Source organism: Leopardus geoffroyi, chromosome B1 (genome assembly GCF_018350155.1).
Source record: "Leopardus geoffroyi isolate Oge1 chromosome B1, O.geoffroyi_Oge1_pat1.0, whole genome shotgun sequence".
NCBI lineage: Eukaryota > Metazoa > Chordata > Mammalia > Carnivora > Felidae > Leopardus > Leopardus geoffroyi.
In genome coordinates this window covers 42465969-42490272 of record NC_059327.1, presented here as the reverse complement: position 1 = coordinate 42490272, position 24304 = coordinate 42465969, and the positions used below count along the sequence as shown (strand labels likewise).

At 35.7% G+C, this 24304-nt stretch overlaps 1 protein-coding gene across 6 annotated transcripts in view; it reads right to left on the bottom strand.

Moving 5' to 3' along the window:
- LOC123588564 (A disintegrin and metallopeptidase domain 3-like) overlaps nucleotides 1-24304 on the bottom strand; it is a 123568-nt gene that overhangs the window by 19606 nt on the left and 79658 nt on the right. For all 6 annotated transcript variants that reach the window (XM_045459760.1, XM_045459722.1, XM_045459731.1 and 3 more), the window contains 4 exons: nucleotides 14089-14187; nucleotides 12284-12479; nucleotides 5374-5464; nucleotides 4922-5111 (listed from right to left, as the gene is read on the bottom strand). In XM_045459760.1, the coding sequence (XP_045315716.1) occupies nucleotides 4922-5111; nucleotides 5374-5464; nucleotides 12284-12479; nucleotides 14089-14187 (576 nt within the window). The remainder of the gene's footprint in view (nucleotides 1-4921; nucleotides 5112-5373; nucleotides 5465-12283; nucleotides 12480-14088; nucleotides 14188-24304) is intronic.

Below are 24304 nucleotides of genomic sequence, written 5' to 3'. Positions count from 1 at the left end.
ACGGTGTCCCAGAAGCAGTCATACCATGTTTCAAAGAAAAAAAAAAAACACATAAAAACAACATAAGTAAATACATATTTCCTAAAGGGAAATGTGAATTACATGTAAGCATATTTTTGTATAGTCCCAGGTATGAGTAAGATAAAAGGAGTTAATTTTATTCATTTATTCATTGATTCGTTTATCTAATTTTGGACAAATGCCCCAAACATACTTCTTTTCAAGTTTGAAATGAATGTGTTGAGATATGTTCATCTTCCCTGGCCTACGTACGTGAACTAGAATCATTTCCCCTGTTCTAAGTCTTATAAATTAAAAAATTAAAAAGCTTTCTATCATATCCAATATTAAGCAAATTTGCATTGCTGGAATATGCCTATCTCCATGCAGTATACTCTTCACCCACTATATAACGGTATTAAATATATGAGTGTTTTATTTATATCTTCATTATGATTAATAAGGAGATATATTTTTCTTCCTGTTAATAAAAAAATAAGAAATAAAGTCTCCCCTCTCTCCCTCCTTCTCTTGCTATCTATCAAGATAATTTTTACAGGGGCACCTGGATGGCTCAATCAGTTAAGCATCCGACTTTTGGTTTCAGCTCAGGTCATGTATCTCACAGCTTCATGGGTTCGAGCCCCATGTTTGGCTCTCTGCTGACAGGGAGAGGCCTGGCTGGGATTCTCTCTCTCTGCCCCTCTCCCACTCATGCTGTCTCTGTCTCTCTCAAAATAAATAAATAAACTTTAAAAAAAAGATAATTTTTACAAAGGACCCACCTTTAGTGAGGGAAAAGTAAAGAAATCTTTCCTTTCCAACCACTCTGAAATCAACTAAACAAGAGAGAATCACACATGAAAATACAGTATAACTTTGATGAATTTTTAAAATAACCACAGGAAAATTCCAGTTCAAATTCACAGGTATGGCACTCAAAATAGCTCCCCTTTTCCTAATTAATGCAAATAAAAGATCATCAGAAAGAGGCAATTGGAAGATAAAAGATTTAAGAACTTCCTGGGATTTTGAAATAAAATGAAGTCCACTAATGGATAAAATGAGGCGAGGAAGCAACATCATCAAATACAATGGTAAAAGAGAGAGCCTGGTTGATCAACTTCGAATGCTCTGGAGGAGCTGCAGCCTGAGTAAGAAGGAAAAGCAGAGGAAGAAGAGCCAAAAAGGCAGGTAGGGAAGGGTGGCTAAAATGCAGAATTTTCAATGGAAGTCTGTCCACAAAACTACAGAAGTAGTTAGCTCTCATATTCACTACTCATCTCTCCTTTCTCTCAATTACAAAATGCAGTCAACACAACACTTTTATCCCAAGGGAGATTATTTAGAAAGGTATTTTGTTTCAGAAAGCAACTGAATTAATGGTCACTGTAGAATTTTGACGTTTCAAGTGGTCTGTCCTCTAGAAGAGTTCCTATCCAATTAAACAACTGGAAGTATAGGGTGTCTGGATGGCTCAGTCGGGTAAGCATCTGACTCTTGATTTTGGCTCAGGTCATGATTTCAGCTCAGATCACTATCTCACAGTTTGTGAGTTTGAGCCCTGCATCAAGCTCTGTGCTATGTCAGCATGGAGCCTCCTTGGAATTCTCTCTCCCTCTCTCTCTGTCGCTACCCCACTCATGCTCTCTCTCTCTCCCTCTCTCTCTCTCTCTCTCAAAATAAAGATATAAATGTGAAAATTTTTTAAATAAAAAAATAATAAACTACTGGAAGTATCATGGCCTAAAAGCCAGTTTCTGAAATGAAGGCTGTCATGTGACAAAGCCTTGTCACATGGAGAAGGCTGCCGATTCGTTTTTTGGGTTTTGTTTTTGTTTTTGAGTTAAAAATGGTGTGGGAGTAAAAAATCATGCCAGCTTCTACTGAACCAAGTAGGAAAAATCAGTCTTCCTTCTGCCCTGCCCTTCCCTTCCCTTCCCTTCCCTTCCATTCCCTTCCCTTCCCCTCCCTTCCCTTCCCTTCCCCTCACTTCCCCTCCCTTCCCCTCCCATTCCCTCCCTTCCCCTCCCCCTCCTCCCTCATTCCTTTCTTTGTTTTCCCTCCATGGAGACATTAGCCAGTTGGGCATAGGCTTATGATCAGACTTCCCAGGCAAAGAATCATTGCTGGAGAGATGAGTGAATTGATCTGTAAAGCTTAAAAGCTTTACATACAAGCTGGTTAGAACAAACCAGCATAGCAATCTTCTGTGGTATTTGCATGTCTTATTCCTATACTGTTTTATTTCAATTGTTATCATTGTAATTGTATTTTTTCCTGTACATGTAATTTCACTATCACTACTTTTAAGATTCTTTTTCTTGGTCTTTAATTGTCAGTTTGATTATGCTACATCCTACTGTGGATCTCACTGGCTTCATCCTACATGATGTTCTTTCAATTTTTTGCATCTGTGTGTTTACACCTTTTGCCAAATTTGGAAACATTCCAAGCATTACTCCCTGAAATACTTTTCCATCCTTAAAATCTTTCTCTTATTCTCCTAGGATCTTAGAATGGCTTTTATCATGACAAAAAGCAATAGAAAATGTTTGCAAAGATGTAGAGAAAATGGAACCCTGGTGCATTATTGGTGGAAATGTAAACCATTGCAGCCACTATGGAAAATATTATGGATGTTGTTACAAAAATTAAAAACAGAAACATCACATGACCCAGCAATTCCACTTCTGAGTATTTATCAAAGTAAATTAAAACATGTAACTCAAAAATACATGTGTACCTTCATGTTCACTGCAGCATTATTTAGATTAGCTAAGATATGTAAGCAATCTAAATGTTCACTGATGAATGAATGGATAAAGGAAATGTAGCAAATATACACAAAGGAATATCATTCATCCATAAAAAGGAATTAAATCTTGCCATTTGTGACAACTTGAATGGAACTTGAGAACATTAGCTGATTGATATAAGTCAGACAGAGAAAGACAAATACTGTGTGACCTTATGTGTATGTGTAATTTAAACAACAAAAACAACAAAACCCAAGCTCTTTGATGCAAGGAATGGATTGGTGGCTGCCAATGGTGAGAGTTGGGGAAAGTGGGTAAAATGGGTGAACAGGGTCAAAAATTACAAACAGGGTCAAAATTACAGTTTGTAAATAAATAAGTCATGGAGGTTACAATACTATGGTGACTGCAATTAATAACACTGTATTGCATATTTGAAACTTGCTAATAGAGTAAGTCTTGAAAGTTCTCATCACGATAAAAAAAATTTCATAACTATGTACAGTAATGGATGTTAACCAGATTTCTTTTGGTGGTCATTTCACAATATGTATAAATATTGAACCACTATGTTGTACATCTGAAACTAAGTTAATGTTATATTTCAATTATATGTCAATTAAAAATAGTAACAAATAATTTTTAAAAACCAATAAAAATGTGTAATAATATATTTTGACATTATACACATTTCTAAATCACTTTCCAGATAGTATATGCTAATTTATACTTGTTTTAGGATGATAAGTTATGCTTCCCATCATCAATTATTATTTTCAACTCGTAACTGATTAGAAAAAACAATAACTGGGTGTTCATTTACTTTATTTACTTCACCAAGCTAGAAGCACACCAAATCTCACTGTTCAAAAGTTTTTACAGTGTTCAATCTCCAGTTACACCACTTCCCTTCCCGAAGGTTGTGATGAGGCTAAAAGTTCCAACCCTCTAATCTCTTGGTCTTATTGGTGATCAGCTCCATCATACAGCTATCTAGAGACCCCATCCTGTCACTTCATTAGCATAAATTCAGTTTGATTGGAAGAAGCTCTTTACGACTAACAAAAAGCATTCATTATCACTAGGGAAATTCCAAGGGGTTTAGGAGCTCTTGTACCAGAAAATCAGGGAAAAAGACCAAATTATTTTTGTGTATTATACCACCTTTATGCCATTAGAATGATTTTTCCAATCAATTAATGATTAAATTAGCTGATAAATTTGTGTACTTAATCTCTCACATTTATAGTAAACATTTTTTCAGTTTGTCTTAAGTGATCTTTAAAGGAATGACATGTTACTTTATAAGGTAGTCAGCACCAGTGTGTTCATTTGTAATTATTTTATTATTTTTATGTAAGAATAAGTTTTCTAATTTTGACATAAATTTAATATTCATTTCCATTTTCCTCAATTTTTCATTTCTTAAAATATTTCATCTCAATGTTAAGTATCTAAATTTCAATGTGAGATACTTGAGTAATGTTTTACCTTAGTTAACGAATATTTCAATGGTACAAAGGACACACACAAATCATTTATTGTTTCTTAAGCTGTTTAAGAAAAATAAAAACAAAGCTTGAGATCCATTTTATTATTATGTCTTGTGAAAGGGCCAAATTTTTAATAAGTATTATGCTTTTGGAAGAAGAATTAGGGAAGTTGGCTAATGAGCAAATACCTGTTTTACTTTCATTACAACCAAATCAATTATTCTTGTCAATTATAGCAGTACTAAATACTTTGCTTTTTTTGCTTTCTTTGGTTTTCTTATTATTCAGGTTGTTTTAACCTACTTTTTGGTGTATTATTTGATTCTTTTTTATTATTTATATAAATTTTTGCAGACCAGATCCTGGCCTAATGAAGAGGCTAATATTCTGCAGTGTGAGAAAATAAGTTCTAATATCTATAGCAAAATTCATAATAAACAAAATGATAGTGAAGCAAGTGCTCCTTTGACCAATAGAAATCCTAAACTTTAAATCTTAAGATCATTATGTGGTAACCAAAATTTGTAATATTAATTATAAAAAAATGTTAAGGTCTTTGTCTCTCTCTCTCTCATGTGTGTGCACATGTGCACTCACACACACACACACACACACACACACACAGACATCCACACACCGTATATATAATCAAGTCAAATTTTTATTTACCATATTTGGACCACACATAGTGCCATTCGCTGTATACGTAATATCATCTGTTACATGTGCTGTTGGTACTCTTAAATGTGCGGAGATACACACATGGCCTTCCATGTAAGTATATTGAACATCAAATTTTTTAAATGGTATTACTTCTAAACGTGTCCAATGACAAACTATCTTTCCACAAAGGATATCCCTGGTAATATAAGGAAGAAACAATTATCCATATGTCACTTAAGGACAAAAAATATTAGGGAAATAATAGTTCAAATATGAGGGTAATTGAAAATGTTACTGGATTATAGCACCAAGCTATTCAGAATATAAACAATCTTAAGAAGTGCAACATAAATATTTATCTGTATATAATACATTCACCTCTCATTTGCATTAAGCAACTCTTTGCAGTACAAACACACAAACAAAATTGGAAAATTTATAATTTTCTAAATACACACTTAAAATTACAATACTTTCGTCCACAGTTTCCAAAATCATCTTCCTGAAGATTCACTTCTTGTGTACATAGAGAAGTAGAACCCTTTGCAACTGAAAATATAAATAAAGTTCCAATTACTCATCTTTAAGACATTAAAAGCTAAAAGTGTGGTAAATTAATATAGAGACATCTAGACAACAGGAATGCCCAGTCAGTGTCAGGTACTATAAATTTTTGGTATCATCTACTGGCTACAGAAGAAGAACCATTAAAAACTCCCACTTGAGAATAGGAAAATTGCTATCATAGTGAAGCAATGACTAAGAAATCAAACCATCATTACTCTCTTATCTATAATTCTAATATTCTACTCATTTTCCATCAATTACCTGAAATTTGACTAATATCTTATTCTTTTTATCCTATAATTATTAGATCTATCTACCTGTTGGCATAGGTCAAAGTTGTTTTGATTTGTAATTTTATTTTCAAATTTGAACTTACACAAACAATACCTTTTATCATGGTTACAGGGTGGATTACTGACTTTAGAAAAATATAGTTTGAAAATGAACCACTGAGGAGCCTACACAGGAAAGACAAATCCCATGATATCTGGTTTTGAAAGCAAGAGGGCCAAATTTTGTGAATTCTTACAACCAGCAGGACTTAAAACCCAGAATTTTATTTTATTTATTTTATTTTATTTTATTTTATTTTATTATTTTTTTCAAATATATATATATTTTTTATTTTCAATATATGAAATTTATTGTCAAATTGGTTTCCATACAACATCCAGTGCTCATCCCAAAAGGTGCCCTCCTCAATACTCATCACCCACTCTCCCCTCCTTCCCACCCCCCCCATCAACCCTCAGTTTGTTCTCAGTTTTTAAGAGTCTCTTATGCTTTGGCTCTCTCCCACTCTAACCTCTTTTTTTTTTCCTTCCCCTCCCCCATGGATTTCTGTTAAGTTTCTCAGGATCCACATAAGAGTGAAAACATATGGTATCTGTCTTTTTCTGTATGGTTTATTTCACTTAGCATAACACTCTCCAGTTCCATACACGTTGCTACAAAGGGCCATATTTCATTCTTTCTCATTGCCACGTAGTACTCCATTGTGTATATAAACAACAATTTCTTTATCCATTCATCAGTTGATGAACATTTTGGCTCTTTCCATAATTTGGCTATTGTTGAGAGTGCTGCTATAAACATTGGGGTACAAGTGCCCCTATGCATCAGCACTCCTGTATCCCTTGTAAAGCCCAGAATTTTAAAACTCAGTGGCTAGGCTCTGGTTGAACCCAGAGGGCATTAGGAAGCTGAGTCCCTAGTCTTAGACAGCAGGACAAACAGCCAGCAGAGATACAACAGGAAAGCAGCAGTCTCAAAACTGCCAGGGACAGACAGGAGGGAGAGTGATCTATTCATCTTAGAGCATGGTTTGGGAAGGCAAGGATCATGGGGAAATGCCTCCAGGAACAAAGGAGCTAGACGTTGCCATTTTCCTCCCCCAGCCCCCACCATAAACACAGGGCCACCTGCAGGAAACAGCAATGGTGCCACCATTTGCTACCTAAGCCCAAACCCCCTGTGCTTCAGTGGATCAGCCCTTCCCAGTCATGCTTGCCTCAGTCCCAGTGCTGTGGGCCCCCTTCCCCAGAAGACCAGTGAAAACTCCAACAACACCTAGTCAATTGACCCACATGTTTTGTGGGACCTCAGTTCCTGCAGTGTTGGTGGTACCAGGTCTCTTTCTCAAGCAGACCGGCACACACCATGTTAAAATGTGCTGCACCCAGCCATGGACCAAACACTGCCCACAACAACAACAAAAAAAGATCCTCTGCAGACAACTGTACTGAAGGAAGAAAGAAGCAGGGCATAGGTAGCATACGTAGGAGACATTCCCTGAAGCATCAGGTCCTGGGGAACAGGGGACACTGTACTGCAAGGTACTAAAGGACTACTTCTTCATAAGGCCATTACCTTCAATAGCAAGATACATAGTTGACTTTCCTAACACAGAGAACCAAACACAGGGTTAGACAAAATGAGGAGACAAAGGAATGTGTCCTAAATGAAAGAAATGTGTCCTAAACGAAAAACCAAACCACAGCAAAAGACCTAACCAAAACAGAAATAAGTAACATGCCTGATAGAGAATTTAAAGTAATAATCATAGAGATACTCTCCGCACTTGATAAAAGAGTAGAGAATATCAGTGAAACTTTTAATAAGGAGATAAAAAAGAACCAATCAGAGATGAAGAACGAAATAAATGAAATTAAAAATATACCCGATAGAATAAGTAGCAGGCTAGATGAAACAAAGGAAAGAATTCATAGCCTGCAAAATGGAGTACAGGAAAGTAATCACGCTGAACAAATGGGAGTAAAAATAATTATGCAAATTGAGAATACTCTTAGGGAACTTAGTGACTACATCAAGTATAAAACATTCACATCCTGGAAGGAGAGAGAGAAATGGGAGCAGAAAATTTATTTGAAGAAATAATAGCTGAAAATAATTGACAGTAATACAATAGTAGAGAAATTTAATACCTTACTTACATCAATGGACAGATCATCCAAACAGGAATACAAGAAGGAAACAGTGGCTTTGACACTGAATAACACACAGGACCAGGTGGATTTAATGGATATATTCAGAACAATTCATACTAAAACAGCAGAATACATATTCTTTTCAAGTGCACATAGGACATTCTCCCCAATATGTCATACATTAGCCCACAAAACAAGCCTAAAGAAATTCAAGAAGATAAAAGTCAGACCCTGCATTTTCTCTGACTACAATGCTATGAAACTAGAAGTCAACCACAAGAAAAAAATCTGGAAAGGCCACAAATACATGGAAGTTAAATAACATGTTACTAAACAATGAATGGGTCAACCAAGAAATCAAAAAGCATACGGAAACAAATGAAAATGAAAACACAACCCTCTCTGGGATGCAGAAAAATCAATTCTAAGAGGAAAGTTTATAGCAATACAAGGCTACCTCAAGAAGCAAGAAAAACCTCAAATAAACAGCCTACCTTGCACCAAAAGAGATAGAAAAAGAATAACAAACAAAACCCCAAACCAGCATAAAGAAGGAAATAATAAAATTAGAGCAGAAATAAATTATATAGAAACTAAAACACAAAAACAAAAACAAACAAACAAAAAAACCAATAAAACAGATCAATAAAACCAGGAGCTGATTCTTTGAAAAAATCAATAGAATTTATAAAACCCTAGCCAGACTCATCAAAAAATAGAGAGGACCCCCCCCCCGCTCCCGCCAAAAGATCAGAAATGAAAGAAGAGAAATGAAGGAGGAGAAATAATAATGAAAACAGAAAGGATTGCAAGAGAATATTATGAAAAGTTATACCCCAACAAATTGGACAACCAGAAGGAATGAATAAATTCTTAGAAACATATAACCTACCAAAACTGAAGCAGGAAGAAACAGAATATTTGAACAGATCTATTACCAGCAATGAAATTGAATCAGTATAAAAAAACAAAAACAAAACAAAACAAACAAACAAAAATCTCCCAACAAACAAAAGTTGAGGACCAAATGGCTTCACAGAAGAATACTACCAAACACGTAAAGAAAAGTTAATACCTATTCTTTACAAACTATTCCAAAAAATAGAAAGAAGGAAAACTTCCCAATTCATTCTATGACACCACATCACCCTGGTACCAAAACCAGATAAAGACACCACAAAAAAAGAGAATTACAGGACAATATCTCAGATGAACATAAGGCAAACATCCTCAACAAACTACCAGCAATCTGAATCCAACAATATTCTTTTTTATTTAAAAAAAAATTTTTTTAACGTTTATTTATTTTTGAGACAGAGAGAGAGACAGAGCATGAACCGGGGAGGGTCAGAGAGAGAGGGAGACACAGAATCTGAAACAGGCTCCAGGCTCTGAGCGGTCAGCACAGAGCCCGACGCGGGGCTCGAACTCACCGACCGTGAGATAGTGACCTGAGCCGAAGTCGGCCGCTTAACGGACTGAGCCACCCAGGCGCCCCTGAATCCAACAATATATTAAAAAAAAAAGTCATTCACCAAAAACAAGTGGCATTTATTCCTGGGGTACAAAGGTGGTTCAACATTCACAAATCAATCAACGTGATGAATCACATCAAGAAGAGAAGCGGTAAGAACCATATGATCGTTTCAAGATGCAGAAAAAGCATTTGGCAAAGTACAACATCCATTAATGATAAAAATACTCAACAGGGGTGCCTTGGTGGCTCAGTCAGCTAAGCATCTGACTTTGGCCCAGGTCATGATCTCACAGTTTGTGAGTTTGTGTCCTGCATCAGGCTCTGTGCTGACAGCTCGGAGCCTGGAGTCTGCTTCAGATTCTGTGTTTCCTCTGACCCTCCCCTGCTCACGCTCTGTCTCTCTCTGTCTCAAAAATAAATAATAAACATTAAAAAAAAACCATTCAACAATGTAGGTTTAGACTATATAAAAGTCCTAACCACAGCAATCAGAAAAAAAACAAAAAGAAATAAATGGTATCAAAATTGATAGGGAAGATGCAAAATTTTCACTATTTGCAGATGACATTATGCTATATATAGATACTATATATAGATACTACATATAGATAACTCAGAAGATCCCACCAAAAAACTACTAGAACTGATAAATGAATTCAGTAAAGTCACAGGATACAAAACTATACACAGAGACCTACTGCTTTCTTATACACTAATAATCAAGAGGCAGAAAGAGAAATTAAGAAAACAACCCACTTATAATTGAACCCAAAACAATAAAATATCTAAGAATAAACTTAATCAAATAAGTGAAAGACCTGGTACCCTGAAAACTATCAAACGCTGATGAAATAGATTCAGGATGACACAAAGAAATGGAAAGACATCCCATGTTTATGGGTTGGAAAAATAAATATTGTTAAGCTGTCTATACTACCCAAAACAATCTGCACACTTATTTCAATCTGTATGAAAATACCAACATTTTCCACAGAACTAGATCAAACAATCCTAAAATTTGTATGGAAACACTAAAGACATCCAATAACCAAAGCAATAAAACAAAAACAAAAACAAAACAAACAAACAAAAAAACTAGAGGTGTCACAATTCCAGACTTCAAGTTATATTACAGAGCCAAAGTAATCAAACAGTATGATACTGGCACAAAAACAGACACATAGATCAATATAACAGAATAGAAAACCCAGAATGAACCCACAACCAAATGGCTAATCTTTGACAAAGCAGGGAAGAGTATCCAATGGGGAAAGGACAGAGGACAGTCCCTTCAACAAATGGTGTTGGGAAAACTGCACAGCAACACACACGAAAGAAAAGAAAAGAAAAGAAAAGAAAAGAAAAGAAAAGAAAAGAAAGGAAAGGGAAAAGAAAATAAAAGAAAGGAAAGGAAGGAAAGGAAAGGAAAGGAAAGGAAAGGAAAGGAAAGGAAAGGGAAAAGAAAATAAAAGAAAGGAAAGGAAGGAAAGGAAAGGAAAGGAAAGGAAAGGAAAGGAAAGGACAGGGGACCACTTCTGTACACCATACACAAAAATAAATTCAAAATGGATTAAAGACCTAAATGTGACACCTGAAACCATAAAAATCACTGAGGAGAACACAGCCAGTAACCTCCTTGGCATTGGCCATCACAACACTTTTGTATATATGTCTCCTGAGGCAAGGGAAATAAAAGCAAAAATAAACTATTGGGACTACATCAAAAACAAAACAAAGCAATACAAAACAAAACAAAACAAAACAAAACAAAACAAAACAAAAACAAAAAAACAAAAAAGCTTCTCCACAGTGAAGGAAACAATCAACAAAACTAAAAGGCAACCTGCTGAATGGGAGAAGATATCTGCAAACAACATATTCAATAAAGGGTTGGTACCCAAAATATATTTAAAAAACTGAGACAACACAATATCCAAAAAGAAAATAATCCAATTAAAAATGGGAAGAAGCTATCAACAGGCGTTTTTCCAAAGAAGACATACAGATGGTCAAAAAGACATAGGAAAAGGTGCTTACCATCACCACTCATCAGGGAAATGCAAATCAACACTACAATGAAATTATCACTTCACACCTGTCACAATGGCTAAAATCAAAACCACAAGAAACAAGTGTTCATGAGGATGTGGAGAAAAAGGAACCTTCTTGCACTGTTGGTGGGAATGCAAACTGGTAGAGCCACTCTGAAAAAGTGTGGAGATTCCTCAAAAAGCTAAAAATAGAACAATCCTACAATCCAATAATCATACTACTAGGTCTTTACCCAAAAAGTACAAAAACATTAATTCAAAGAAATGCATGCACCTCTATGTTTATAGCAACACTATTTACAATAACCAAATAATGGAAGCAGCCTAAATGCCAATCAATAGATAAATGGATAAAGAAGAAGTGGTATATATAAAATGGAAGATTGTTCAGCCATAAAAAAAAAGAAAAGAATGAAATTTTGCCATTCACAATGACACGGATGGATCTAGAGAGTATAATGCTAAGTGAAGTAAGTCAGTCAGAGAAAGACAAATATCATATGATGTCACTCATATGTGGAATTTAAGAAATGAAACAAAGGAGCAAAGGAAAAAAAGAAGAGGGAGAGGGATACAAACCAAGAAACAGACTCTTAACCATAGAGAACAAACGAGAGTCAACCAGAGGAGATGGTTGGGGGAATGGGTGAAATAGGTGATGGGGATTAAGGAGTACACTTACCATGATGAGTACTGAGTAATGTATGGAATTTTAAATCACTATATTGTATACCTGAAACTAATATAACTCTGTGTGCTAACTATACTGGGAAAAATACAAAATAAAATAATAAAAATGAACTTCAGAAAAAAAGTATACTATTACATTTTCCAAATAATTCTGCACACTGTCTATCTGTATCTTGGCATATTCCTTGAAAGCAATAGGCAGTGTTATTATTGCATGGTTGTAAATCAGCAGATATCATATCAGGTACACAAAACTCAGATGTTCCATTGCAAAATTCTGGAAAATCACACAGATCTTGGCTTTGTCGACATATAGTTCCCTTTACAGAGAGCTGTGAGACAAAGAAAAAGAATTATTTTTGTAAAGTAATAAACCAAAACTGTAAAAAAATTATGTAAGAAAAGTATAGATCTATCATTTCTATTATTACCACATTTTAACTACTTAAAGTCAAATTATGAATTTACTTGAAAACTCAAGATTAGAAAAAGTCCAAATGTCCATCAATGAATGAACAGGTTAACAAATTGTGGTATATTCATGCAATGGAATATTTTCAGCCATATAAAGGAGCACTGATACATAGGTTACAAGATGAATGAACATTCAACACTATGTTAAGTGAAGAAATCCATACACAAAAGGTCACATATTCTATGCTTCTAACTTATATAAAATATCCAGAATAGGTTACTCCAGACAGAACACAAATTGGTGGTTGCCAGGACTGAGGGGAAGGAAGAAAGGAGAGCAAGTGCTTATTAATGCTCCAGGAGTCTCCTGTTTGACTGAGGAAATTGTTTTGGAACTAGATAGAGGTGGCAGTTGCATAACACTGTGAATGTACTGAATATCACTAAATTGTTTCCCTGAAAATGGTAAATTTTATCGTACATGATTTTCACCTCAATTTTTTAAAAACTCTACCAAAAGTAAGAATTATTCCCTTTTTAAAGAACTTCCCTCTGGGATGTAGGGAAAGGGCAATGGGCTATGTAGAAAACCTTATTGCTTAATCTTTCTGATTTGGAGACAAAGGACAAGATGAGAGCTCTGATGAAGGGAAGAGCAACAAGGTTTACTGCTAAATAGTGGAAACTCTACGCTTGCCTCCTTGAACACAAGTGACCAGTGACTTTAATTACTAGCACGAAGAGTGAAAAAGAACACACAGAGAACAAAGTAGAATGATATTAGGAGAGATTTCATTGATGGAGAACCCTCAAATCTGAAATCTGGCAATCAAGATCTCTAATTAATCAGCTTTTATGATTGTTGTTGACGTCTAAAGGTGACACAAAAAAGGCAAGATGCTACAATGAAGCAATCCCCAAAAGACAAATCTTACTCAGTCTCCTTTCAGGTGTGACTATAAAGGAAAACTCAATGGGAAACTTCCCAAGGAAAGTCAAGGATTCAATCCACTTCAGGATCCAGGTGTATCTACAACACTAACTTCAATATTAGACATGCTACATGTTGCTGAGTATTCTACATGGACTCTTTTTCTGCTATTGTCAAAATGAGATTTTTATTATTATTGTTGTCTGTTTATTCAAACACTGTACATGAACTGTGTTGGGTGGCTTATTTTTAACTTCGTCATAAGTCCTTCGGTCATGAGGACCTACATTCAGGTATGACCTCAGATATGACCAAAAGGAGTCATTAGCATTCACATAATTTGAAATTGGTATTGAATAATTGGATGGATCTTCAGTAGAGATTGAAACAATACAGTGAAGGCAAACATAAGAAGGAAGGTTGAAAAATAATCTAAGGATAGCTTCTGAATTCTGAAGTCAACTGTGTATGAATCAGGTACCTAAAGTTACACACAGTATTTGAAAGTTGTGTAAAAAAATAAAATAAAAAAAAGTGAATGCACAAGCACAGAAAAAAATCATGAAAGAATGTACCATAATATTTTGAAAGCTTACCAGACAAGTATTTTTATCACAGCATGGTCCAGTGCCACACTCTGCAGGTTCAATCAGAGTACAGTGTTCAGTATCACAGCATTTTTCAAATTTGCATGGCTAAAAGTAAATACAGTCAGGTTAAATAATAGGAATTTTCAATTAAAGAAATCATTTCATTTATTGTCAAAATATACTATAGCATATCTCTTAGTTAATGACAATCACAGTATGATTTTTACTTCTGTACTTATTTTTAACACCACTTCTTTTAAAGTTAATATATTTCCAGTATAGGAAAAAGAATGAAATTTTTTATGGTTCCATGCTCAAGAAACTGAACTGTTAAAAATGTAATTCAATTTCTTTTTTTAATGTTTATTTATTTGAGGGAAGGAGGAGGGAGGAGAGAGAGAGAGAGAGAGAGAGAGAGAGAAAGAGAATCCCAAGTGAGCTCCATGCTCAATGCAGAGCCTAACCCAAGGCTTGATCTCACAACCATGAGACCATGACCTGAGCTGAAATCAAGCTGTATACTTAATAACTGAGCCACCTAAGCATCCCAAATGCAATTTCTGTCAATCTTATTTGTGTTCATAAATATAACACTGTAAATCTAAAAGTACTTTAAGACAGAGAGAGAGACAGAGAGAGAGAGAGAGAGAGAGAGAGAGAGAGAGAGAGAATCTTAAGCAGGCTTCATGCTTAGTGTGAAGCCCAACACAGTGCTCAATCCCACAACCCTGAAATCATGACCTGAGTTGAAATCATGAGTTGGATGCTCAACCCACAGAGCCACCCAGGCACAGCTATCAGGTTATTGTACTAAAGGATATTTCAATGAAAATTTTGTTATTATTTTTTAGCTCTAAGATTTTATATTAAAGATTAATTCTAGAAGTTATTAGGCTATAGAGTACAAAAATATTAAAGGCGGTTTATAACATACTCATTTTCTTCTTTGTATACACTTATCTTTTAAGTGCAAGAGTAATGCTTCACAAGACTGTTAGTAATATTTAAAAATTAGTAAAGTGATAGGCAAACATACTAAGTGTTTACATCTGTTTCAGTTTTGTTATTTTTCTTACTAATGTGCTGGAAATTCTATATATATACATCTTCTGGTTTATTTTATATTTCTGCATGTATATTTATGTTAAGGTATTCTTGTCTTTATTTCCTTTATTTGTATGCACTTTTACGTTAATTATCTTAACCTGGCTACTGATTTATCTTTACTATGTTTTACAATTTGTCATTGACCTGATTTTGGTTTTGGCACTTTTGGGGTTATTCTGGGTAATTTTTTGATAATACGATATTGTGAAATGATAGACTCATGATATCTGATAACTATCATCTTTTTTGTGTGGTTCTTGAATTATAGATAAAACTTTCTTTCACCCTAACCCCAGTAAATATGTGAGGTTTTGTAAAATATTTGCATTACATGTATTATGTATTTATTTTTATGTTGAATGGTTTGAATAGTATATTGTGAAAGAAGCTATAATGATGTATCTTTTTCTCAAAACAGAGGTTCAATTTATCAGTTGCTTTTATAGAATAATAATTTATTCCTGATCTTTTGTAATCCCTGGATTATCATATACTATCCTATATAAAATCATATATAATGTCAATGTCTTCAATTATACTAACTGCATATAACTAAAGTGTATTTAAAAATTTTATTATTATAGGGGTGCCTGGGTGGCTCAGTCATTTAAGCATCCAACTTTGGCTCAGATCATGATCTTGCACAAGTTTGAGCTCTGCAATGGGCTCTGTGCTGACAGCTCAGAGCCTGGAGCCTGCTTTAGATTCTATGTCTCCCTCTCTCTCTACCCCTCCCCTGCTTGCCCTCTCTCTCTCTCTCTCAAAAATAAATTAAAAAAATAAAACTTTATTATTATACACATGTTTTGATATTTACAGAAGACATTTTTACATTTTCATGTTTCATTAATAAAAAATGTATTATGCTTCATAATATAAATATTTTCATAAAATATTATCAAGATTATTTAGTAAAGACAGAAAATGGAACACATTAACTATTAATATTGCAGGGGAAAAAACCCCTAAAATCAATGACATGAAAGGGAAAACCTCCAAAGGCTAGAATCAAAGAGAGTCTACAGTGAAGAATATGTTTTGAAAATACTCGATTTACAATTGAAAGCTACACTAAATTCGGGGCTTAGAAATGTTTTTTTCTTCCAAGATTTTATTTAAATTCAAGTTACTTAAGATATAATGCAGTTTTGGTTTCAGGAGATTTTTTAGTGATTCATCACTTACATATAACACCCAGTGCTCATCATGAAAACTTCCCTCTTTAATACCTATCACCCATTTATCACATTTCCCCACCGACCTCCCCTCCAGCAACCCTCAGTTTGTTCTCTACAGTTAAAAGTCTCTATGGCTTGCCTCCCTCTAAGTTTTTATCATGTTTTATTTTTCCTTACATTCCCATGTTCATCTGTTTTGTTTCTTAAATTCCACATATGAGTGCACCCATATGGTATTTGTCTTTCTCTGACTGACTTATTTTGCTTAGCATAATACAGTGATTTTATCCACATCTTCAAAATGGCAAGATTATATTCTTCTTCTTGATGGCTGAATAATATTACATTGTGTATATATACACCACATCTTCTTTATCCATTCATCAGTCCATGGACATTTGGGATCTTTCCATAATTTGGCTATTCTTGATAGTGCTGCTATAAACATAGGGATGCATGAGCCCCTTCAAATCAGTACTTTTGTATCCTTTGGATAAATACCTAGTAGTACAATTGCTAGATTTTAGGGTAGTTCTATTTTTAACTTTTGGAGAACCTCAAAACTGTTTTCCAGAGTGGCCGCACCAGTTTGCATTCCCACTAACACTGTAAGAGGGTTCCCCTTTCTCTGCATCCTTACCAACATCTTTTGTTTTCCTGTGTTGTTTATTTTAGCCATTCTTATAGGTGTGAGGTGATATCTCATCATGGTTTTGATTTGTATTTCCCTGATGATGAGTGATGTTGATCATCTTTCCATGTGTCTGATAACCATCTTTATGCCTTCTTTGGAAAAATGTCTATTCATGCCGTCTGCCTATCTTTAACTGGATTATTTGGGTGTTAAGTTTGTATTTTGGAGTGTTGACTTTGATAATTTGTTTTTAGATTTTGGATACTAACCCTCTATCTGATATGTCATCTGCAAATATCTTCTCCCATTCCATATGGGGCCTTTTAGTTTTGTTGTTTCCTTTACTGTGCAGAAGCTTTTTATCTTGATGAAGTCACAATAGTTCAGGTTTGCTTTTGCTTCCCTTGCCCCTGGAGACATGTCTAGTAAGAAGTTGCTGCACCAAGGTCAAAGACATTGTTACTTGTGTTCTCCTCTAGGATTTAGTGGTTTTCTGTCTCACATTTAGGTGTTTCATCCATTTTGAATTTAGTTTTGTATATGGTGTAAAAAAGTGGTCCAATTTCATTTTTCTGCATGTCACCATACAGTTTTCCCAACACCATTTGTTGAAGAGACTGTCTTTTATCCATTGGATAGGCTTTCTTCCTTTGTTGAAGATTAATTGTCTGTACATTTGTTGGTCCATTTCTAGGTTTCCTATTCTGTTCCATTGATCTTTGTGTCTGTTTCTTTGCCAGAACCATATGTCATGATGACTACAGCTTTGTATTGTAGCTTCAAGTCCAAAATTGTGATGCCTCCAGTTTGGTTTTCTTTTTCAACATTACTTTGGCTATTCAGGGTCTTTTGTGGTTCCATACAAATTTTAGAATTGTTTTTTCTAGCTCTGTGAAAAATGCCGGTGGTATTTTGATAGGAATTGAATTGAATGTGTAGACTGCTTTGGGTACTAAATATATTTTAACAATATTTGTTCTTCCAATCCATGAGTATAGATTATTTTTTCATTTCTTTGTGTCTTCTTCAATTTCTTTCATGGAGCACTTAGTTCTTTTACAGTCAGAGTAACTATTGATAGATATGAATTTAGTGTCATTTATTACCTGTAAAGTTGCTGTTCATGTAGATTGTTCATTTCTATTTTTGGTGATTTTGGTATTTCTTTCTCTCCCAAAGGGTCCCATTTAATATTTCTTGTGGAGCTGGTTTAGTGTTCACGAACTCCTTTAGTTTTTGCTTGTCTTGAAAACTCTTTATCTCTCCTTCTATTTTGAATGAGAGCCTTGCTGAATACAGTATTCTTGGCTGCAATATTTCCCATTAAGCATGTTGAATATGTCATGAAACTTTCTTCTGGCCTGCCAAGTTTCTGTGGACAGGTCTGCTGCTAACCTTATGTGTCTAACTTTGTAGCTTAAGGACCTTTTGTCCCTAACTGTTTACAGAATTCTCTATCTTTGCAAGTTTCACTAAGGTATGTCTTGGTGCTGACTTGATTTTGTTGAGTTTGAGGGGAGTTTGCTATGCCTCTTGGACTTGAATGCCTGTTCCTTCCTGAGATTAGGAAAGTTCTCAGTATAATTTGTTCAAATAAACCTCCTTCCCCCTTTTCCCACTCTTCTTCTGGGTTGCTATGATATGGATACTATTGCACTTTATGGAATAGCTGAGTTCCCTAAACCTATATGTGTGATGTTCTCTTCCCTTCCTCTTTTCAGCTTCATTATTTTCCATAATTTTATCTTCTATATAACCTATTCCTTCCTCTGCTTCTCCCCGTTGTGATTAACTCAAGTTGGTTTTGCATCCCACTTATAGCATTTTTATTGCAGCCTGACTAGTTTTTCAGCCTTTTATCTCTGAAGCAAGGATGTCTCTGGTGTCTTCTATGCTTTTTTCAAGACCAGCTAGTATTCTTAAGACTTTTGTTCTAAATTCTGGTCATATATATTCCTTATATCTGTTTTGAGCAAATCCCTGGCTGTGATTTCTTCTTGATCTTTCTTTTGGGGAGTATTCCTCCATCTTGCCATTTTTGCCTAGGTTTCTGTCTTTTGCAAGTTATGAGAACTTGTTGTGTTTCCTGTTCCTGAAAGTAATGCTATATGAAGAGGTCATACACTGTCCATGGCCTGGAGCTTCAGGAAGTGTTTCTGGTGTATGCTGTGTGCAGTGTGTTGTGTTTTGGCTGGTCTTTCCCACAGGTCAGTCCTATGCAGAGTTCCTCCTTGCTTGCACTGGGGAGCATTCGGACCTTTACCCAGGTGTGCTTTGATTTGTTTGGTAAAATAAGCCTAATTTTTTGTTTTAAGTTTTTTAACTTTATTCATTTTTGAGAGACAGAGAAAGACAGAGCATGAGCAGGGAAGGGGCAGAGAAAGGGAGACACAGAATCCAAGGCAGGCTCCAGGCTCGGAGCCATCAGCACAGAGCCCGACGAGGGGCTTGAACCCACGAACTGCAAGATCATGACCTGAGCTGAAGTCGGTTGCTCAACTGACTGAGCCACCCAGGCGCCCCAAAATAAGCCTAATTTTAAAAAAGCCTGATTCCCCCTTCCAAAAAGAGAGAGAGAGAGAGAGAGAGAGAGAGAAGGAAAAAGAGCCAAAAAAAAAAATGATAAAAAAGAACTATAAACCTGATTCCAAAAAAAAGAGAGAAAGAACGAAAGAAAGGAAGAAAAGGAAATGAAAATAAACGAATGAACCAAAAACTATAAGACTGATTGTAAAAGAAAACAAAGAAAAAGAAAAGAAGCAAGCTTAGTCATATTTCCACCAAAACTGAATCTGATGCTTTGGAGCACTCTATGATCAGTAAGTAGTCTTGCTGCATAAGGGGTCCCTGTGTTGTTCCTCTGAGGGAGAGGCCCTGCTTTGGGTCACAGTCAGATCTGCCTTAGTAAAGATTCCCCTGCAGGGTGCAGGGTGCAAGATGCAGGGTTTGGTACAAGAGGTTCCAGCCTATACTGGGGGCACTGTGTTGCTCACTGAAGTCCAAGTGGGGAAGATGGTGTCACCCTGCTTTCTTATCCCCAGACAGGAGCCCTCAGAGAGAAGTGAACAATCCCCCTTCCTGTGTCCCAGGTTTCCATCAGATCCCTGCCCTCATACCTGGTGCCACAACTCTCCTGTGTTTTATCTTTGGCACACAGCTGGGATTCAAAACTCCAAATCTTAAAGGATCCGGAAGTGTGAACCCACTCCCCTCCTCCAGAGGAGAGCCTCACAGTGCTGCACTTGGCGCCTGTGCAGTTTCACCACCGCACAGGTACCTGGAATTTATGGTAAAGCACAGCAACAAGGTGCAACCAGTTTTCCTGCCCTCTGCATGCACCTCTGTCCCTTGCTGTTGAACGGCTGCTCAGTGTACCCGCTATGTCTTTTGTCCTTGGAGATGCAATATACCCTCTTCCAAATGTACTCCAGGAAGGGGAACGTTCTCTCCCAGTGTGACCCAGGGGATCCCCACACAGTGCTGTCCACATTCCACTCCCAGGCCTCTGCCCTCCTCCCCAGGAGCACCACTGCCTGCCCATCTCCACTCTGGTGAATGGCAGGGATTTCTAAAACCTCAGAATTTGAGCTCCACTGTTTGCAAAAACGTACAATAGTCAGTTCCTCTTGACTTCCTGGTCAATGGTTTTGGAGGAGTGTTTTTCTTGCATGAACCCAACATGCTGCTCTCTCTCCCCCTTTCTCCTTCACTGTCTTCTCTCTACAAAAAAGGCTCCCTCCCCTCTGTGGCACTGTGGCTTTTCTTTTCCCCAATTCATGTATCTGCCCCTTGTATTTGTCATGTCTCCCCCTCTAATTGTGCAAATTGTTCTCTTAATCCTCAGATTGATATCCTAGGTCTTCAAAATGATTTGTATTGATCTAGCTATGTTCTAGGGTCCTCTTACTACTCCACCATCTTAACTCTTCCTGGGCTTACAAATAAATGTTCAATGAACTGTAGTTTAAAAATGGAATCCCATGGGGCGCCAGGGTGGCTCAGCTGTTTAAGCGTCCAACTTCAGCTCAGGTCACGATCTCACAGTTTGTGAGTTCGAGCCCCACATCAGACTCTGTGCTGAAAGCTCAGAGCCTGGAGCCTGCTTCAGATTCTGTGTCTCCCTTTCTCTCTGCTCTTCCCTTGCTCATGCTCCGTCCCTCCCTCTCCTTCCAAAATAAATAAATAAACATTAAAAAAACACACTTTTTTAAAATGGAATCCCATTATGGGACTGAATGTGAGACCTTTTTAAAATAGGTAACTGTGGTTTGCAATTGATAATTTAGAGAAATCAAAAGGACTTTTTTAACTCCTAGTTTTCCCAACTTTTATCAAATGTCTCTTCAGTACTTAATATCATAATTTTTTTATCTCTTTATTAATTTTGATATATGTTGAAAAGTATTGAAATGGTTCTCTATTTCTGGAATAAACTCCAAAAGTATACTCTTTTTTATACGTTCACTGGGATTATTTGACAATTTTGATTTAAACATTTTGCAGTAATTTTCCAAAATATGAATCAGTCATTCAAAGTAATGCCAAGCTGGTTATTGGAGGAATCAACAACTTCCATGATTTAATTCTATGTCTATGTGCCTGTGAAGGGCACTGGAAATAGAGATTTTTTAAATGTACACAATTAATAACATTCAGAAATATGAGATATTTACGCTTTAATTTAGAGACATCTAAATAAATGGAACAATATACCAGGTTCATGGTTTGAAAATCACATCATGAATATGGCTGTTCCCCACAATTCATGTATAGATTCAAAAAACCCCAATCAAAATTTCTGCAATGTTTTTTTTTATTTTTTAAGGGGTGAGGTAAAAATGGAAAATTTGATTCCAAATTTCACATAGAAATGCAAAAACCTAAAATCACCAAACCCATATTCAGAAAAAAGTATAAAATATGAAGACACAATTTACCTGATTTTGTGAATGAGGGTAAGAATAGCTGGTATTAGTTTAAGGGGAGATATATGGGTCGATGGAACACAACGTAGGTGATGAACTGTTTTTCAATAAAGGTACCATGGTAATTACATGGGAAGAGAAGATCGTTTCCCAATAAATGGGGTTAGAGCAATTAGATATATACAGAGAGAGAAAAATATGCCTTAATACTTAACTTACAAAAATTACTCAAAATGGATCATAGGCATATACGTAAAAGCTAAAATCAGTAAACTTCTACAACACTTATGAGAAGGCTTCATAACTTTGGGTCGGATAGGACACAAAATACAGAGCCAAGCCACATACTGGGGAGATAATCTGGCAAAATATTTGCATGCAGTTTATATTAAGAATTTTTATACATGATAAAAAAACAAACATTAAAATATGTAAAATATGTGAACATTCAAAAGAGAGACATTTGAATGTCTCATAATCATATAAGACACAGTCCAATACAAATTAGTCATCAGGAAGATAAAATTAAAACTGCAATGAAATAAGAGCACACCTTGAAATGACTAAAATATAAGAGACTGGAAGTAACAAAAGTTGGTAAGAATAAGGAACAACTGCCACTCTCATACATAGATGGTTGGAATGTAAAATACTGTAAGAACTTTAAAATGCAGTTTGATGCCTTTTTACACATTTAATAGTATAATTAACATGTGACCCAATAATTCTATTCTTAGAAATTTACCCAAGATATGTGAAAACTTATGTCTAAAAAAGACATGAATATTCTTTAGAAGCATTTTTCAGAATACTCAAAAACAAAAACAACCTGAAAGGTCATTAATAATTGCATGAATCGGGGTGCCTGGGTGGCTCAATCAGTTGAAAGTCTGACTCTTGGTTTTGGCTCGGGTCACAATCTCACAGTTTGTGCGTTTAAGCCCCGCTTTGGACTCTGCACTGACAGTGCAGAGCCTGCTTGAGATCTTTCTCCCTCTCTCGTTGCCCCTCCCCCCACTCAAAATAAATAAAAAAAATTGCATGAATCCACAAACTATGTCATATTCATACAAAGAAATACTACTCCACAGTAAATACCAATGAACTACAGATACATTTAATCATGCAGTTGAATATCAAAATTATAGGCAAAAAATCTAGAATTAAAAAGGATCCATACTCTATTATTTCACTTATATGAAGTTCAGCAGTGGGCAAAAATAATGTGAGAGAATTAGAAGTTTCAGATACTAATGGGATTGACTTAGACTCCTCCAAGTCACTGGAGTTATGAGAGAACTGTCTGTGGTAATGTCAATGTCCTAATACTTCTTTTATCCACATCTAATTAAATATAACATAAGTAGAATTAAAAAAAAAAAAAACTCAGTAAACCAGAAGGAAAACAATATAAACAAATATAATGAGGACTACCTAGACACATCCTAAGTCCTTGTGCTGAAATGAAAGACAAAGTCACAATGCTTTTATGAATACAAAGACAGATGGGTTCTAAGGATCATCTGTCCAGGTCTGGAGCTGACTTGGTTGCTGAAGTCTTCATTGATAATGGGTACAAATGGTCTTTGACCACCATTGCTGAGATTCCTGATGAGTTCCATCAGTGGAGGTTGGTGGTCTTGTAATACCAAGGAAAGATTATTGTGATTGTATTCACTCACCTACACTATATCAAGAAAATAAAACTACTTCTCTTCTGTTGGTGGCCATTACTATAGACAGAAAAATCCCTGGTGAGCAAGAACAGTTAGTCACTCTATAATATACTTAGATATATTCTTACAATGTATTAGAGGGAAGAAATTAGAGATATATTTAGTCAAAAGCCTAATGAAATCCTAAAAACTAGGATCATCTGACTAACACTTTAGGGATCAATGCAGGTTTTTCCAGATTTGAAGGCTAGGAAGTCATTTGGTCACTTAAGAATCAACTTCATGCTCTAAGCACCACTGGTCAGTGACCACTCTAGTTAATGATATGAAGATGGAGGGATAGAATGTAAAGACTTATTGTAGCTTACTGCAGTAGGTCCTGTTAAAAGATACAATTGAGGCACATTAAAATTTGTAAGATAAATTCTTAGCAAAACTCCATTCAAACTGGGCAGCATTCAATCTAGCAAAAGAAAGATTTGAGGAGATTCCATTTGTACACAGAATGAAAGACTTTTATAGGCAGAAGGGAGTGGGAACAAGGTAATTATACTGGCAGAAAAGCATGTTTATTATTACAAAATTCCGTTCCTTTAGGGGATAGCAGGGGTCTATCAGGCAAATAACTTGTGCTGATAAGGTGATTCCTGATAGACTGATTGAGGATTCTATTTCTGTGAGAGCAAAGACAAAACTGTAATG